A 19,642-nucleotide genomic window follows, 5' to 3' on the forward strand; every position below is an offset into this window, starting at 1 on the left:
AAACATTCACTAATCCATTAATAGCTGTGCGATTGGCTTTTTGTTTATGAAACCAAGTGCGGGGTGGTTTTTGATTTTTGAACAGTAAACGTTTGTTAACTTTGGATGCTTGGCATTCAATTTTATTATATCTTTGTACGTTATATTTTCTACCAATCATTAAGTTTACCATATCAGTTATCTCGAGATAAGCCCTAAACCAGTAAAGAGAGGTTTCTCATTATAGATGCTTGATTTGTTTTTTTTTTTTTTTTTTATTCATAACCAGGCTCTCTTTACTACTGTGTTTTTAATTGTGCATGTTTTTGTTATAATATGATACTTGTGTTTATTCTATCATAATTATTGTTTATTTCTAACTGTACACCACAACACATTAATTGTTGGTGCAGTTCTTATTGGTGTATATTGTCTTCTCTTTATTTCTTGTGTTTTTTTTTGGACTCACCCTTCTGGTGAGCCATTTGTTAATATATTGTTTTTTATTTATTTCACTACTTTTATTTATCTACTATTAATAAGTTCCCTGATAAAAGAAATTACCGCTAAATATTAACTAATTAACTGTCTATATCTTTTCTTGTATTTGGTCTCAGAACCTCATTATCCTTCCTTACCTACCTGTTTTCGTTTCTAAGGTTTCTTAATTTTCCCCTTTCAACCCGAAAAAGTTAAGTGGCGCCCTGTATCTCTTCTCTTATCTTAGGTAACTTTACCTATCTATCTTTTTATCTGTTTCTCTCTCTTCTCTTATCTACCTTCTCTTGTCTTATCTTTACCTATTTCTTCTATTGGCTCCCTTTCACGTTCCAAAAGCTAGTTTCGAACCCACGACTCGCTTCCCACCTACCATCTGGCTGCCGTCGCAGTGTCTCCATCGGTGACCTTTCTAGCACCATCCAAAAAAAGGTTTCCGAGGTTACAATATTACTATAGCTTCTGCACCATAGATGGAATAATTAGGATTCAGCTGAAAAAGTTTTTCTATGTTAGACTTTGACTTTGACTATGTTTGACTTTGAGGCATCAGTATGAATGAAGTAAAAAGACTGATAGACTTCCTAAATAGGTCCTCAAAATATTAAAACTGATCTGATAGCAGAATTTACGGTACTTTGTTTGTACCACAGGAATCGGTGGAAATCAGGAATAAAAATGTTCAATGTTTAGAATATTCTCTGAGTTAAAGTCATAACCAAAATTTGACAGGCTTATAAAAACCTCACAAACCAGATGAACGTTGTTCACAATAATATTGTTTAAATTGTCATCCAATCCAATACACACGTTTCTAATTGTGACAATTAGTCGTTCATCTGGTTGCTTATTTTTTTGGTTTTAATTTTTTATAATACCAATTTTTTATAAATTTTTTAGGATACCACTCATTTTTTGATCCAAGGTCTTCAACCGAATTCACAGTATTTTCTACAAGTACAAGGTCTTCTTCAATACGGAAAAGAAAGGCTAAAAGGAGAAAAATCCGGCTTGGTACTTAATACCACAGATTTTGTAAACGGTAAGTGTTGATCAAAGATTCTTACGTTTACTTGCTTATTTTTTATGTTTGATTATCAAGGATCGGGAAAAATATGCGACGAGTACAGGTTAATTAGTCTAATGAGCCACACTACTCCACTGAAATATTCTCAACTGCTCAAAATTGGCAGAGAAGACGAAAACCTTTTGCACACATGTTTTCGACCCTCAGGAATCCGAATCTAAAATTAGTTTTTTGAGAAAATGCCGAAAAATCCGGAAATATTGGAAAATAGGGATTTTTCGCAATTTTGTGCCAGAAATAATTAAACTATGGTATTTATTGGACGATTTTACATAAAAATAGATGTTTAAATATTATGGTAGGGGAGCAAAGTATGCTAAATGTGCAGTCACTCGAGCGCTGTGGGGACCTATTGGGTTGTGATTATTAGATCCTAAAACCAAAAAAAGTTGAGTAAAATTTTCCATTTTAGTGGGAATTTGCCATTTTTTAATTTAATTTTCCATTTCCAACAATCGTTTTTTCCGATTATAGCGTCATCTATCCATAATTCGAAAAAATGTTTCGAATAAAAGTTGCTTATTTTTACGTACAGTAACTCCCACGATTTTAAAGTAACCCCCCACCCCACCTACCTGGGGGCCGTGTTTGGTATCATGTATCATTCGATAGATTTTTCAAAAATACTGAAAAATTTTGTTTTGCAGTTTTTCGATCTGATGTTTATTTTGAGAAATATCGCGGGAATTGTATTTAAAATTTTAAATGTACACCCACCCCTCTCCATGGGGGATCATGTTTGGTATCATTCGATAGATTTTTAAAAAATATTGAAAACGTAGTTTTTAGTTTTTCGATCTGACGTTCATTTCGCGAAATATTCGCTTTTTTTGTGAAATTTTTTTACTCGGCCATTTTCTTACGCCCCGCTTAAAATATACACTCGTTTGCATGTACATTTACCTTATCTTAATCTGACAATATCGAGTATTTTTAAGGATAGATTTGTTTTTCGGGCCCCCCTTAACGAACTCCCCTGCGTTAAGAGCCGATATATGGTAGAGGTATAAACCTGCAGAGTACCAGGTTTCTCCCCATATGATAATCTGTCGAGCTCGAGTAACTGCAAAATCCCCGCTTGGGCTCCCCTACCATTAATAAATAGATAATAGTATGGTAATAAGCAGAGTCGGGCAAATATACAATAGTGCATATGCATATGCATTGGCATATTTTTGTAGTTTCTTTTGAATTTTGCATATACTGGTATATTTAAAAATAAAGTGCATATAATAGGTTTTCAAAGAGAATTTATTTGTTTTTTCATGGTTCAAATACCTTCGTACCTGATATTTCTGTGTGGATCAAGGCATCCAGAATTTTTCATTGACATGGGAAAATTATTATGCTCAGCATGCAGTAAGTCAATACAAAGTAACCCTAAATATTTTAAATTGCATAAAAATAATGAGAAAACCAAAAAATTTACATTTATAATTTAAAATGCTTTAAATATCCCCCGATCTACAAATTATTTTTAGCTTACTGTAGGAATTTTTTTGCAGATTCCATGCGAAAAAAATACACGAGTAACAAAAATAAATTAGAATCGGGAGAGAAAAGGCAAGATTAGATATCTAGGTGCTTACAATCAACTAGTGAGCAAGTGAGCAAGAGACCTTTAACCATGATTTGTTCGAAGCATTGTTAAGCTAAAATATATCTTTGTCCAAATTATCAAACGAAAATTTGTGAATGTTTCTTGGAAAATACTGCAAATGGTATATTCCAAGTGAAAGAAGCTTAAGAAGAAACGAGGTCGATTCTGTAGGTATATTCTGCAGTACTGAGTAAAATAAAATTAGATATAGGAGACAATTATTTTTATGTATGTGTGGATGAAACAATTGATTCTTCTGGACGTTACATCGCACATTTATTAATCGGATCTCTTAAAAATGGGCAACCTTGTAAATCGCATTTAATTGCTTCCAAGCAGTTGAATAAAACCAACGCACTAGGTAACAGTTTTAAGGATTTTGCAAGACAGTTTAGCAATTTTTTCTTCCTTTAGCTGTTCCCAACAAAAAATTTTTATTTTTCTTTCAGATGCTGCACCTTACATGGTTAGAGTAGGAAACAATTTGAAAAAATTTTATCCATGTTTAGTACATACAACTTGCCTAGCACATGGTTTAAATAGGGTCGCAGAAGAAATTAGAAATAAATTTCTTCTTGTAATAATTTTATTTCAAATATGAACAAAATATTTCTTGAGGCACCTATAAGGTATCAGTTGTATAAAGAACATTTGCCGAAACTTTCTCTTCCACCAAAACCTATTGTTACTGGATAAGAACTTGATTAGAGGCTGCAATTTTTTATGCAGAAATTTTTGCTGAATTGAAGCCAGTAGATTCTTCCGAACCACTTTTATACTTTTAAAAGAATTGGTGAAAAATAAAATAGTACCACAGTAACTTTCATATTTAAAATATTATGTACATACATACATACATATTTGACACAAATAATACATGCATATCCATGCATATTTGACATAAATAAATGCATATACATACATGCATATTTGACACAAATAATATGCATATATATGCGCATATATCTTCCTTTTCAGCCTGCATATTTGCTTGACTTTGGTAATAATTATATAGGGTGTCCCAAAAGTAGCGGGACGGTCGAATATCGCGAAATATACATCGGGTGATTAAAAGACGAATGATACATTTAAAGAGGCGTCAGACAAGGATGCATTCTATCTCCGTTGTTATTTAATATCTACTTGGATATGATTGTCAAACAGGCTTTGCAAAATAAACTCTGGACTTAAAGTCAATAATGAACTGATTTATAATCTTAGATACGCTGACGACACTGTTATCTTAGGCGATTTTCTCCAGAGCCTTTCGATATTGTATCACAACAGGAAGAAAAATAAGTCTAAAAATAAATTATTCTAAGACAAGATACAACATGTACGATATTTATTCGCCAAACTCTCGACAATACCTTACTATAAATAAATCAACAAAACATCAAATAGCCCAATAAATGACCTTTTTGGAGTGTAATTTCCAGGGGCAACTCCGAATTGCATGAAAATTTGGATTTAGGTTCTACTTACCCGCCACTTCAAAGTTGAATTTGTGCCGTTGGTTGCTTTTACTTGGGGGGGTGACATTTACCCCTTCTCGGGGGGTGAAAAACGCGTGTTTGAAATAAGGCCGGAAATGAATAAATTGACTTATTTTAAGCACCTTTTGTTCTATAAAGTTTTTTACATAAGTCAATACTTTTCGAGTTATTCGCGATTTAAAATGTTGATTTTTCGACAAAAAAACTACGTTTTAAGACCGTTTTTCCCAAATAACTCAAAAGTAAATATTTTATCAAAAAAAAATATTTTTAGCAAAAGTGTAGCCTATAAATAAACGAAAAAAAATGGTGTACCAGTATAAAGTCTACAAATTGAGTAGAAGCAAAATTGTAGCTCATGAAAAATACGTTCTTATTCGTCTAATTCCAAATCGAATAATTCAACGCGAAATCACCGAAGAAAGAAGCTTTTTTCGGGAAAATCTTATTAACATTTTTAAAGTATCGAAAAAAAGCTTATTATTTGTTTTTTACAAAAGTTTACAGCATCAAAAATAAACGAGTTACACTGAAAAAAAAAGTTGGCCCCTTTTTTTGGAAAAAAAATCGTGAAAACCTCCCTCTATTTAGCACCCTAAATAAAATTAATCGTTTGGCTTTACCATTTATTTTAACTGTATGTGTATTGTTTATATGATATGTAAGTTTGATTGGTTTGAAGTGCTTATTTTTGAAAACATTTGGTTTTACAGTAAAAAATTGAAAAATATATAGTTGAAAAATTTCATTTTTTCAAAATAACTTAAAAAGTGTTAGTGATAAGAAAAATCTTAAGGAATAAAAAAAGTAGGTATTGTTATTATAAATATGCTAGTTTTATTTTGTTTCTCCGTAAGACAAAAGTTGGTTAAGATATGGCTGTTCAAAATGTGCATACACTCGTGACTAGTGATCCATTCAAGCTTTCTCAATTATGACCCTTTCAAAAATAAACACTTTAAACCAGTGAGACTGACAAATCATATAAAAAATAGATAGGTAAGTAAATTGTTTGTAAAGCAGTAGCGATTAATTTTATTTGGGGAGCTAAACACGGCGAGATTTTCATGATTTTTTACAAAAAAAAAAAGAGAGCCAACTTTATTTTGAGCGTAACACGCTTATTTTTAATGCTAAAACTTTTGTTAACAATTAAAACAAAGCTTTTTATACACATTTTAAAAAAGTTTAAATGGGTTTTTCCCGAAAAGTGCTTAATTTTTCAGTGATTTCACCTTGAACTATTCGATTTGGAATTAGACGAATAAGAATGTATTTTTCATGAGCTACAACTTTGTTTTTATTTAATTGATAGACTTTACTAATACCATTTTTTTGGGTTTTTTATAAGCTACATTTTTGCTGAGGATATTTTTTTCGATAAAATATTTACTTGTTGAGTTATTTGCGAAAAACCGTCTGAAAACGTAGTTTTTTTGTCGAAAAATCAACATTTTCAATGGCAAATAACTCGAAAAGTATTGACTTACGTAAAAAACTCTATAGAACAAAAGTTGCTTAAAATCAGTCAATTTATCCATTTCCGGTCTTATCTTGAACGTATGTTTTTTCACCCCCGAGAAAGGGTGACTGTCATCCCCCAAGTAAAAGCCACCAACGGCACAATTTCAACTTTGAAGTGGAGGGTAAGTAGAACCTAAATCCAAATTTTCATGCAATTCGGAGTTGCCCCAAAAATTACACGGTATCGCCGAATTTCCCGTTCATTTACTGGGCTAAAAATAATCACAGACTAACTATGAGACTTATAGATTATAGTAACGAAATCAAATGCAGAATTTCAACAGCTCACACAACGTTTCCAGACATGAAATAATACTTTTGTAACTACCTAAGTGGAACCGCACCTGTCAGGAATAAAATTCCTGACAGGTGCGCTTCCACAAAGTCGCAGGCGACAATTTGATTGATTTAACCGGCTGTGATACTGCGAACACTCACCAACCCGTCCGCCAAGCGTGGTGTTTTAATGCCAATATACCCCTCAAAACAAAACATGTTGAACTTAAAACAAAATGGAATGGTTCTCCAGGTGGGTAGAGCAAGCAGTTCAGACTCCCACACCGAAAAAACAGTCAGCCTCTCAGATTCTGGGAGAGGGACAAGCTCAACAAAACGCGCCAAAATAGATACGACCAAACGAAAAAAGTTACTACTAGCCATATACAACATTCAATCGATGGCTAAAGATGAAAAAGTACACGAATTAGAAGAAGAACTATCCAGGATAAAGTGGGATATTGTGGGACCGTCAGAAGTGAAAAGAAGAGGCGAACAATGCATGCAGCTAAACTCTGGAAATCGCCTGTACTATACAGGGAAAATAGACGAAACATATGGTGGAGTAGGATTTCTTATCAAAAGTATCTCACACCATACATTTCAACGTATAAAAGCGTTTCTTATAGAGTAGCTTATATTATAGTAGACCTAGATAATAAAACTAAGATAAAGGTAATACACAATACTCCCACAACATCACATCAGGAAGAGGAAGTTGAAATTTTCTACGAAGATCTGATAACAGCATTAGATGAAAATGGTACAAGATATACTATAATTATGGGAGATTTCAACGCAAAATTAGGTAAAAAAGAAGAAAATACTGAAACTAAAATAGGGATGCATGTTTATGGTACACGAAATGCAAGAGGAGAAAAATTATATAACTTCGTAGAACAACAAAATTTATATGACATGAACACATATTTCAAAAAACAAGCAAACAGAAAATGGACGTGGATATCTCCCGATAAAAAGACTGAAAACGAGATCGATTACTTCTTATGTGGGAACAAAGACATTTTTAAAGACATAACTTCTCTCAATCAATTCACAACTGGCAGCGATCATCGTCTCTTAAGAGCAAGGATTGGTTTTAAACAGACCAAAACCCGTAGAAACAGGCCACATAATTGTAATCAGATAGATCAAACTCAAATCTGACAGAAGGGAGATGAGTACAGAGAAGTCTTAAAAGAAGAATTTGTAGGATATTATCAACAAGAAAATACCGACATGAACACAATTAATAGAGAAATGCAACGAGAGCTCTTGAAAGCAGGCCTGACTGTGACAAAGAAAACGAAAAGTAAAGAAAACAAAATAAGCGTTGTTACAAAACGTTTGATAGAAAAGAGAAGCCTATTTCTAAGCGAAGGAAAGCGAAACACCGACGGTTTCAAAAAATTGAATAAACAAATAAAGAAGGGAGTAAAGGAAGACTTAAGAATCTACAATGAAAACAAGGTAGAAAAAATTATAGTAAAGAACCGAGGCATATAATGCTTAAGACCAAACATAGGAAAGCCTCTAATAATCTCATTAAAAGATAAAGATGGAAAAAAACAAGAGAAAAGAACAAAATCCTAAAAGTTACACAAACATTTTGCCGTGATTTATATTCCTCAAACAAAGACCCAGATAGCACTGCAAAGGAAAATCTTAAGAAAAAGATAATAAATGTCAACTCAGAAGTACTCTCTAATATAGAATCCTTCGAAATAAAACAAACTATGGCACAACTAACGAACAATAAGGGTAAGAACAGAACAAGTGGATCAAGGCGGAGATGTAGGTCGCGGTAGATGCCACTAGTTAAGTCGCGGTCGATGTCGACAGCACATAGCAAGGAGGTCACCTGCGCTGTCAGTCGAGCTAGAACCACTATCAAGTGAAGTAGTTAATAAAATTTGAATGACAAAAAGACTGTACTTTTGCGATGTTGTGTCAGTCAAGTAATGATAGTGATGAAATTCTAGCTGTAAATAATCAGATCCTCCTTCATATTTCAAAAATTTACTGAATTTAATTACTTTATAAATTCAAAAATAAACTGAATACAAAAAGGGATTATATAAAAAGTATCAACTCAGATAGCGCAGGTAATAATAACTTGGCTTCGAACAACGGATCAATCACAGGAAAGCATCCTTGTAGGCCGCGCACAAGGGCGCCCATATAAAAATTTTTAGGGGGGGCTAAACGTGAAGATGTTGCACATTACATTTTGTATATTTCGGATGACAATATATACAGTAGACTCTCTCTATAACGAACACGGATATAACGAGGTTTCGCTTCTAACGAGGTACATTTGGTGTCCCATGAAATTCCTATTGAACTATAACGCTCTATAACGAGGCATATTTGGTTACAACGAGGAAAATTGAAATCGAAGAATACGTGTGTTTACCTGTTTTTAGCGTTGTAATGGTCATAAATAAATAAATGCCCCAACTGCCTGTACATAGAAATGCCCAACATATGTCTTATTATCGAGGCCAGTGCTGTAATAAACTCGGCCACCTGTAATAAACTTCTGCCTGTTTATCGACCGATATTGAATATCCAACATCTGTCTTATAGCCTAATAGCCCAACATATGTCTTATTATCGAGGCCAGTGCTGTAATAAACTCGGCCACCTGTAATAAACTTCTGCCTGTTTATCGACCGATATTAAATATTATAGGAAATTTACAATTTATGACGGCGAAGTCTCATGGTTTACTGTTCAGGTTGACCATCGACACCTAATAAACTACGTAAGAGGCATCAAAACAAGGCATCATATTATTGTTGTTTGATATAACGAGATCCGCTTATAACGAGATAATTAGTCCACCATTTCAGTTGTCGTTATAGAGGGAGTCTACTGTAGTTTAAACCGCCTAAAAAACCTAGTTTGAACCCTGTTGTGAGAAATTATTCATACATTTAAATACTAGACCAAGTTTTTAAATGGAAATGTCATGGTACCACAAAAGTTGCGCCTCTTTTTAAAACCCGTTTGAAAATAATACAATGCTTGCAAAGCCCTGCCTTCAACTTTGGCGAGTAGACTAACCATGAGTATGTGTCGAACCAAGTTTTTACTTTAAAATCTTAAAAATGAGCCCCTTTATTTTTGCAGATTTAGAATCCTTATGAAAAATAAGTCACATATATTCCAAACATTTTTAGAATCGTTGATAGATGGCGCAAATAAATCGCATTTTCCGATTATAGCGCCAACCGTCAACAATTCTAAAAAAGTTTCGAATAAATGTTACTTATTTTTTGAGGAGGAAACTCAATTTGCAATAAAAAACGGGGTTCCTATTTAAGATTTTAAAGTTAACTCTCACCCCCACCTCCAGAGTGTGGAATGAAAAATCCTGTTTGGTGTCATTCTATAGATTTTTGAAAAATATTAAACATGTGTTTTTTAGTTTTTCATTTGGAAGTATATTTCTCGAGATATTAGACCGTTTCTATAAGTTTGCTATGGTATCACGATATATCGTTTTTTCCGATTACAGCGCTCTCTATCCACAATTTGCAAAATGACTCGAATAAAATTTTCTTATTTTTACAAGGAAAATCCAAATCTGCAACAAAAATTAGGGGTTCCATTTAAGATTTTAAAGTTACCCCCGCTCCACACCCAGGGGTTGAAGTGGTGGACTTGTTTAGTGTCATCGCTTAGATTTTTGAGAAATATTTAACACATATTTTTCAGTTTTTCGATCCGATGTTCATTTCGCGAATTATTCGACCTCTCCGCTACTTTTGGGACACCCTGTATATAACACTCATTCGTCATGAAAGATCACCTGTTTTTCATTTAAATAAAGTTGCTCTGTTCATCATAATGTACACTTTAAAATAATCTACTTACTAAAAAAATACTTTTGCAAACTAAAATTTGACTAACTACCTTCAATCAATTTTAAAAATTATTTTTCAATATGAATTTATTTCTGCTTATGAAGATGGTTCTATTCGGTGTACACAAAACTTAATTATAGAAAACAAATATAATCACTTCACAGATTTTACACTTTATCTTTATAGTGCCAGTTCTTAAATGGCTCATTAGTGATTATCGGTCAGAGATCGGATTTCTTGCTGATATGATTTACTTTGCAGTATTATAAATGATTCGTTTAATTTGTAATTTTGGGTGTCGATTACAGTATATATTATGTTCCCACGTTTCTAATCTTTTTCAATGTTTTCGTTAATAGCATACAGTGACTGTGCGAAATGTGTATTATGCACATTCCATATAGACGGCTGTGGCAGACACACAGATTTTCTGTTAAACTATTAATTACCCAATATGTGAATTTTTTTATTAATAAATATGTTGTTTCCAATTTATCTCTCAAAATTATCCAATAAGTTTTTGACAAAAATACGTTTATGTAACCCCCCTGCCCAAATTATCCAATAATTTTTTGACAAAAATACGTTTATGTAATATAAATTTATTTTTGTTCTTTCTAGAAAAGTTAGGGGGGCCACGGCCCCCCCTGCCCATGTGTATGGGCGCCTATGGCCGCGCAGTAGACATCCCTGTAAAACAAACTCATTTTATTTTCAAAAGTATCGATGTAAACCTCCTGGATGGCATCGCGCTAAACCTCGACCGCGACTTACCTGCTCTGTTCTCTTCCATTCACTACAATGTGTTTGTTTTACATGGATATCAACATCGACCGCGACCTACACATCCACCTCCACCGCAACCCACTTCTTACCCTTGGCTCCGGGCCCAGATGGAATACTTGCCGAAATGTTAAAGGAGGGGAGTGAAATTATTCTTGAAGAATTGAAAAATCTTTTCAACGAATGCCTTCACAAAGGAGAAGTCTCAGATGATTGGAAAGAAAGCTTGACAATATTTCTCTTCAAAAAAGGAGACAGGGGAGATCTGAAGAACTATAGGCCAATTTCCGTGTTGTTTCAAATGTACAATTTATGAGAGTAATAACTAATAGGCTATCGTCGAAGCTTGATAGCTATCAACCGGTAGAGCAGGCAGGATTTCGAAAGGGTTACAGTACAGCGGATCATCTTCTTACAGTCAGAACGCTAATAGAGAAAGCCAATGAATATCACTTGAACTTATACATTGGCCTCGTTGATTATGAAAAGGCATTTGACTCCATAAAACTTTGGGCAATAGAGAGAGAGCTATGAACAACTGCAGGATAGATTCTCGATACAGACTGCTCATACATAATATTTATAAGAAAGCTACAATGAAAATACAAATAGATGAGAAAACCAAAGCTATACCAATCAACAGAGGAGTTCGCCAGGGAGACGTTATTTCACCAAAGCTGTTCACACTGGGACTTGAAGACGTGTTCAAAGACATTAACTGGGTAGATAAATGAATACACGTTAATGGAAGAAAACTGAGTCATTTGAGATATGCTGAGGACATTGTAAATTCGCTACAAGTTTCGAAGAATTACAGACCATGATGACGCAACTATTTCAAGCTTCGGAAAAAGTAAGTCTTAAGATGAACTTGGAAAAAACAAAAGTTATAACGAATACACCGAACATTACAAAAATAACGTTGAATGACATAGATTTAGAAACAGTAAGCGAATACATCTACCTGGGACAGATAATGAAAGTTAACGAAGAAAATCAAACTGCCGAAATTACTAGAAGAATAAGGATAGCGTGGGCAGGATTTGGAAAACTGAGTTGGATCTTGAAAAACACTAAAATAGAACAATATTTGAGAACCAGAGTTTACGATCAGTGTATCCTCCCTATACTTACGTATGGTTCACAGACGTGGACACTCACCAAGGCCAATATGGATAAAATAATAAAGGCACAGAGAGCGATGGAAATATCAATGCTCGGGATGAGGCTCATAGACAAAAAAACAAATACATGGATTAGAAGCAAAACCAAAGTAAAAGACGCAGGAGAACATACTGCCAAATTAAAATGGAGCTTTACAGGACACAATGCCCGACTGAAGGATAAAATATGGAATAACGAAATACAACAATGGAGACCGTAGTTAGGAAGAAGAAGTAGAGGAAGGCCACAAATGAGTGGGCCGATGACATAAAGAAGTTTGGAGAATACAACTGGAAACAGGTGGCGCAAAATAGACAACACTGGATTGAATTGGGGAGGCCTATCTCCAAAGTTGGATTACTGAAGGCCGAAGAAGAAGAAGAAGAACCACCTAAAATTAGATTAAACCTAAAATTACGTCAAATAATTATCAAGTGCTATATCTCGTCAGGTTTACTGTAAAGAGACCGAAATCATTAGACCGAAAGCAGTAGACCGAACTCATTAGACCGAAAAGCACTTTACCGAAACCTCACTAGACCGAACAGCAGAAGACCGAAAAGCAGTTCTTTTTACTTGTCGCAGTAAAAGAGATAAGACTAATGTTATTTGGATGGTTATTATAAACAGTTAAAATGGTGTTACGTCACTCTACCCTTAATTTAATTTTACCTTCACTAATTTGTTCAACGGATGAAAATTATTTCATATCAAACTGCACAGAGTAACAATTTACACAGTCTATATATAAACTAATACAAAAAAAATACAATAAACAAAAAGACAGATATACAAAATCTTAGCATAATTATATGCAATCTTTTTTAATTTATGTACCATTTCGGTCTAATGCTGTTCGGTCTAGTGAGGTTTCGGTAAAGTGCCTTTCGGTCTAATGAGTTCGGTCTACTGCTTTCGGTCTAATGATTTCGGTCTAATTGTCAATGTTGTTGCATAGCACCGAGACCAGCACTCTGAAGGCTTATATTATCAACCACCGAGAGGCGTTTGCCTAGAGACGTTTGAGATGTGGTTGTATAGAAGGATGCTATAATGCTAGAAATGGGAGAAAATGCGGTCCGCGTGTTATTAAGAACCATAAAAATAAGACAAATTTCATGTCTAGGGAGGATCTTAGAGGAAACAAGTACAGAATCCTTTTGCTTATCATAAATGGTAAAAGCTAGGACCGCAGAAGTATTGGAAGGAAGGGGATATCATGACTCAAGAACATTCGTGATTGGACTGGAATAGGCAATGCCGAACAATTATTGTTGTATTATTGTTATTGCCGAAGAAGTCGATCATATGTTTTAAGTAAAAGATTTCTAATCGATTTCTAAGACATTCGTTTTCACGAAAAAAATATATAACGTGTATTTTTGCATAGTGTTTCACCCTGAATTTTTTCAAATTTTTAAAATTGGTGAAACGCACCTTTAAAAATAAAAAACCGCATTTTTTTGTTTTTTTTTTCGTTTTTTGATACAATTTTATACATATTTTTCAAAAAAGGTACCACCGTCACTAGAATAGGTAAAAACTGAAAAATAATTGGGGTTTGCTTAATAAAAATTTTTTGTAATGCCATCCATTTTCAAGATACAGGGCGTTGAAGAAAACGAAATTTTACACATTTTTTACGATTTTCCCGAAATTACTGGCAACATTGTAATAAAATTTAACGAGTTTTAAGATCTAGTTGTTGTGCAGTTTTTTACAATTAAAAATTTTATATTTATCATTGGCGCGCATGGGGGTAATGGTCTGAACTTAAAAAAAAAGATAGTACGCCACTGACATATTTCAAATTAACAATCGTTTTTGAATTCCTTGTTCAATTTGTGACAAAAAATCTAGCTTTCTATTTTTTCATACGACGCGCCATTTTTATTCAAAAAATAAAACTATAACCCTTACGAAGTATTCGAACTTCTAGTAGTTTCTACATCTACATAAACTCGTACATCCATTATAAAAATTAATTCAAATACATACTTTGAAAGCGTTAAGATATTTTATTTTTTGCAGCAAAACTGCGCGTCGTATGAAAAAATGAAAAGATAGTTTTTTATCGCAAATTGAACGAGGAATTTAAAAATGATTATTAATTTGAAATATGTCAGTGGCGTACTATCTTTTTTCTTTGAACAGTTCAGACCATTACCCCTATGCGCGCCCATGATGAATATCCTTAATTTTATGTCAAAACATGCACAATAACCACCTCTTTAAACCCGCCAAGTTTTATTACAATGCTGCTAGTAGTTTCGGCAAAATCGTAAAAAATGTGTAAAATTTTGTTTTCTTCAACGCCCTGTATCTTGAAAATGGATGGCGTTACAAAAAATTTTTATTAAGCAAACCCCATATATTTTTCAGATTTTTACCTATTCTAGTAACGGTGTTACCTTTTTTGAAAAATATGTATAAAATTGTATCAAAAAACGAAAAAAAACCGAAAAAATGCGGTTTTTTATTTTCAAAGGCGCGTTTCACCAATTTTAAAAATTTGAAAAAATTCAGGATGAAAAATTAGGCAAAAATACATGTTATATATATTTTTCGTGAAAACGAATGTCTTAGTTATTTCTTTATACTGATTCAAAATTTTAAAATCGTTCTAAAATTTAAATTTCCCGCCAAAAATTAAAAAAAATTTCGGACAACTTTTTAAAGCTAACAACTTTTTTATTTAAAGTTTTTCGCTAGTTCTCGATGCGGCTGAGATAAAAAATAAAAACATAAAAAGCCTAATTAGGCTCTAGGTGTGTCACATGACCACCTAGGGGGCTAAAAATTTCAGAAAGTGAGTTTTTCTATATATGCTAAACGGTGACCTATATGGGATTCGAGTTGGGGGCAGTTTTCATTATCTTACCCGGCTAGGGCCTTTGTAAATTATGAATAAAAGTTACATATTAAAGGGACTAATACGCTAATAATGACGACTGAGATAACTTGACAGAATTTGAATCTCTAGTTTTTGGTTTCGTATAAGAACCTTCAGAGTATTTTCATAACAAACGCCGTTTGTTTTACAAAAGAGCCTAAAAGCCAAAAAGTTCCTACATATTTAATTACTTATGTGTTTATTACATTAATTACTACAGCCTTTTTATTTTTCATCTCATTATTATCAATCCCAGAGAACGGCAGTTCTCGCCAGTGGCGCACAACCCGCCTACATGCGACACTATTTACAGGGAGATTGATTAGTGGGGTAAAGCTCCGTAGATCCGTTATAGTAATAGATAGCGATAAAAGTTAATGACAAAAATTGTAGCCAACTTTGAGCTTCACATTACAAAATTAGTTAGAATGTTACAGGGTGTTCGATAACATAGTGGCAGACCAAACTTGTGTTTTTTTTTAAATGGAACACCCTGTATTTTATTTTATATTCGAAATCTTCTTAACATCTCCATTACAAAAATATAAAGGTTTAGTATGTTATACAGTGTATTTACATAGTTATAACCAATTTTATATGAAAATCGTAACAATTTCAACTCCCTGTATAAATAAAATTAAGCACAAAGGCAATGGTTTATACCATATTTTTTAATTTATTGTCAAAATTTTCATAAATGATTGATATTGCTAATTTTCTTTATATTGAATACAAGGTGAGTCAAAACGCAAGTATATTATTTTCTCAGTAATTTTAAATGGAACACCCTGTATTTTATATCACTATCGAAAAGTACCAGTACCGTACTTTAATCTATATACAACATTCCCTATGTCTAAATTTATTAGTTTTCGAGATATTTTCATTTTTTCATGGACCAGTAGCGTGGTCACCCAGATTACCAGAATTTAATAAACTGGACCGATCTTTTTGGGGTTACTCTAAGAATGAAGGTTATAAAATTCCTCCAACAACAATAGATGAGATGAAAAATAGAATACAAAGTGTATTTTAAAGTGTTAATTTACAAATACTTTGAAGTGTAAGTAACTCATTCAATGACCGTTTTTAGGCACGCATAAATGTGTTAGGAAGTCATTTTGAACAACTTATATATTTAAATATTTAAAATATTTTATTAATAGTACATTGTTTACCGGGTAGGAAAAGCTTAACATTCCTGGACGACTGTGAAGATTGCTAAGTCGAGGCGCAAGCCGAGACTTAGCAACACAGAGTCCAGGAATGTGGCTTTTCCTACGAGGTAAACATACTATTTTTCCGCAAATCGTTTAAAATTCGACAGATATTGATTGATTTAAAAAAAACGCGATAATTTTATTCCCAAATAAATGGTGCTTTGAAATTCCTAATAAAATTACTTGGGTTACTATGGAAACGTATTGAGGTTGAATTGTCAAACTTGACGCTTATAAATTTAATTGCTGGTTTTCTCGAAAGTAAAATGATAAGTGATGATGAAATTTCCATTCCTGGGACTCCTCCAGAGCTGGTTGAGGCAGTGAATACTGCTTCATTAGAATTATTGCCAAAGAAATCAAGAGAAAAGTACGAAAATGCATACAGACGTTTTATGGATTATCGCATGAGTAAAAATATGTATTATCATTTATGTAGAACACTAACAACTGTACGGAAATATCATTTCCTTACAGTAAGGAAATGACATTTCCTTACAGTAAGGAAGTCCTGACTTTTTCTTCAAGAAATTTTGACAGGAATGTCAAAATTTCCTGGCGATTTGCGGAAAAAGTAGCTTTTAATTTTTTAAAAAATGGTATATTTTGTGTTCCTGTTTTTTTTTGTAAAATTTTTTACTGATAACTTATTTTTCTTTCTTTATTTGTTACATTTTTACATTTACATACAAAACTAGTTTTTAATTGGTTTCACAAAATGTATTTTGTGTTTATGTTTTTTTTTTTGTAAAATTTATAACTAATAAATTTATTTTTCTTTCTTTATTTGTTACACTTACATACAAAAGTAGTTTTAATTGCTTAAAAAATGTTGTATGTTGTGGTTGTGTTTTTTTTTTTGTAAAATTTATTACTAATAAATTATATTTCTTTCCACTGGATAAGGAAATGAGTCAATACTCGCAATATTATAGTTTTTATGTTATTTATTAGTTGTTACAATCATGGGGCAACCGGTTTCGAAGCTTACATTTTATGCTTCATCTTCAGGCCCAGTACATATAACCTTCACATATACAAACTACTAGATATCAGTATTTGGAACTGTTCTACAGCCAAAGATATTTACGGAAGTCACCAGTTGCATCAAAAAGCAGACTAGTTTAATTTTTGAATTTTGTGTTGCAAATGATGGATCTTTTTGTAGCTACAGTTGGTTTTTTGTCTCAAAACTTTTTCAATGCATTTGTTTTTACTTTGTGTTTAATGTTTGTATAGGTGTAAAAAACATTTAAATTTAACACTGGGACATCACTCACAAATTAACATGTACAAAATTTAAAAAAGGGGGTTTCTTAGGATGCCATGAAGATATTTTATTTTTTCTCTATTTTTTATATATTTTATATATTTATTATTTATTTTTATATATTTTGTTTTTCTCTATTATAAAATATATAAAAAATAGAGAAAAAATTTAATATCTCCATGGCATCCTAAGAAACCCCCTTTTTTAAATTTTGTGCATGTTAATTTGTGAGTGATGTCCGAGTGTTAAATTTAAATGTTTTTTACACCTATACAAACATTAAATACAAAGTAAAAACAAATGCATTGAAAAAGTTTTGAGACAAAAAACCAACTGTAGCTACAAAAAGATCCATCATTTGCAACACAAGATTCAAAAATTAAACTAGTCTGCTTTTTGATGGGGCTGGTGACTTCCGTAAATATCTTTGGCTGTAAAACAGTTCCAAATACTGATATCTAGTAGTTTGTATATGTGAAGACTATAATATGTACTGGGCCTGAAGATGAAGCATAAAATATAAGCTTCGAAACCGGTTGCCCCATGATTGTAACAACTAATAAATAACATACAAACTATAAGATTGCGAGTATTGACTCATTTCCTTATCCAGTGGTATAATGGACTCGCATTGGCAACCCTTTCATCATTTTATATTTCTTTCTTTATTTGCTACACTGCTACAGTGTTACATTTATTACCAGATTGATATTCAGTAATCGTAAATTGTCAGTTTTAGATAATTTAGTCATGGCTTACTTAAAATTTGGAAAGATTTAAACCCGTAATTAATAATTTGCCTGAAAAATGAAAATATCTCGAAAACTAATAAATTTAGACATAGGGAATGTCATATAAAAATTAAAGTACAGTAATGGTACTTTCCGATAGTGATATAAAATATAGGGTGTTCCATTTAAAATTACTGAGAAAATACTTTATTTGCGTTTTGACTCACCCTATATTCAATATAAAGAAAATTAACAATATGAATCATTTATGTAAATTTTGACAATGAATTAAAAAATACGGCATCAATAAACCACTGCCGTTGTGCTTATTTTCATTTATAAAGAGAATTGAACTTATTACGATGTTCATATAAAATTGGTTATAACTTTATAAATACCCTATGTATTACATACCAAACCTTTATATTTTTGTAATGGAGAAGTTAAGAAGATTTCGAATATAAAAGAAAGTATACGGTGTTCCATTTAAAAACACATAAGTTTGGTCTGCCACTATGTTATCGAACACCCTGTAACATTCTAATTAATTTTGAAATGTGAAGCTCAAAGTTGGCTACAATTTTGGTTATTAACTTTTATTGCTATCTATTACTATAACGGATCTACGGAGCTTTACCCCACTAATCAATCACCTTCTATACACGGAACTTTCTATTTTCTAAATCTGACAGAATTGAAAATTGGGCCAACCAAATCCCATCTTAAAGAATAACAAAAGGTTCGCCCATCCATATGTCAACCATTCATTTTGGTCTAAGGGTGTGGAGTTTACGACCCTTCTCGTTCTCGTCCCCACAACTTCTAAACATTTCTAAAATTTAAGTCCGACCTTTGCGTTTTCTGATAGTACTAATCATTACCTTTCAAACGCATGTTTCATTTTGAAAATCGATTATACCATTCAAAAGTTACCCAGCTCAGAAATTTTATTCAATTTCTATTTAAAAAATGGAAAATGTTATATGTGTATATGTGTGTGGAAATGTTACACCGATCTGATTTTTTTCTGTGTTTCAAGAGGCGGTCAGGGCCGATTCAGAACCGGTGTAGTTTGTGACTTTTGACCACCCATAAGACAGCTATAGGACTGGGTAGGTACAAAATGGCATCTTTTTTTGGGGGTATAGATCTTAGGTTCAAGGAGAGACATGAAAACCTCAAAGACACCAATGAATAGCGTTGAGTTAAGCTTTCAAATGGTGCTTAACCGGTTAGGATCAGACATACA

General features: G+C 32.8%; 1 protein-coding gene across 2 annotated transcripts in view; it reads left to right on the forward strand.

Annotated features, from left to right (window-relative positions):
* LOC114329583 (anosmin-1) overlaps positions 1–19,642 on the forward strand; it is a 242,873-nt gene that overhangs the window by 207,445 nt on the left and 15,786 nt on the right. Inside the window, exons 5-6 of one of the 2 annotated variants that reach the window (XM_050641926.1) lie at positions 1,378–1,519; positions 3,070–3,331. In XM_050641926.1, coding sequence (XP_050497883.1) covers positions 1,378–1,519; positions 3,070–3,137 — 210 coding nt within the window. In that variant the 3' untranslated portion in view covers positions 3,138–3,331. Of the gene's footprint in view, positions 1–1,377; positions 1,520–3,069; positions 3,332–19,642 lie in introns of those variants that run through there. The other variant, XM_050641925.1, reaches the window with a different exon arrangement.

Source organism: Diabrotica virgifera, chromosome 1 (genome assembly GCF_917563875.1).
Source record: "Diabrotica virgifera virgifera chromosome 1, PGI_DIABVI_V3a".
Taxonomy (NCBI): domain Eukaryota; kingdom Metazoa; phylum Arthropoda; class Insecta; order Coleoptera; family Chrysomelidae; genus Diabrotica; species Diabrotica virgifera.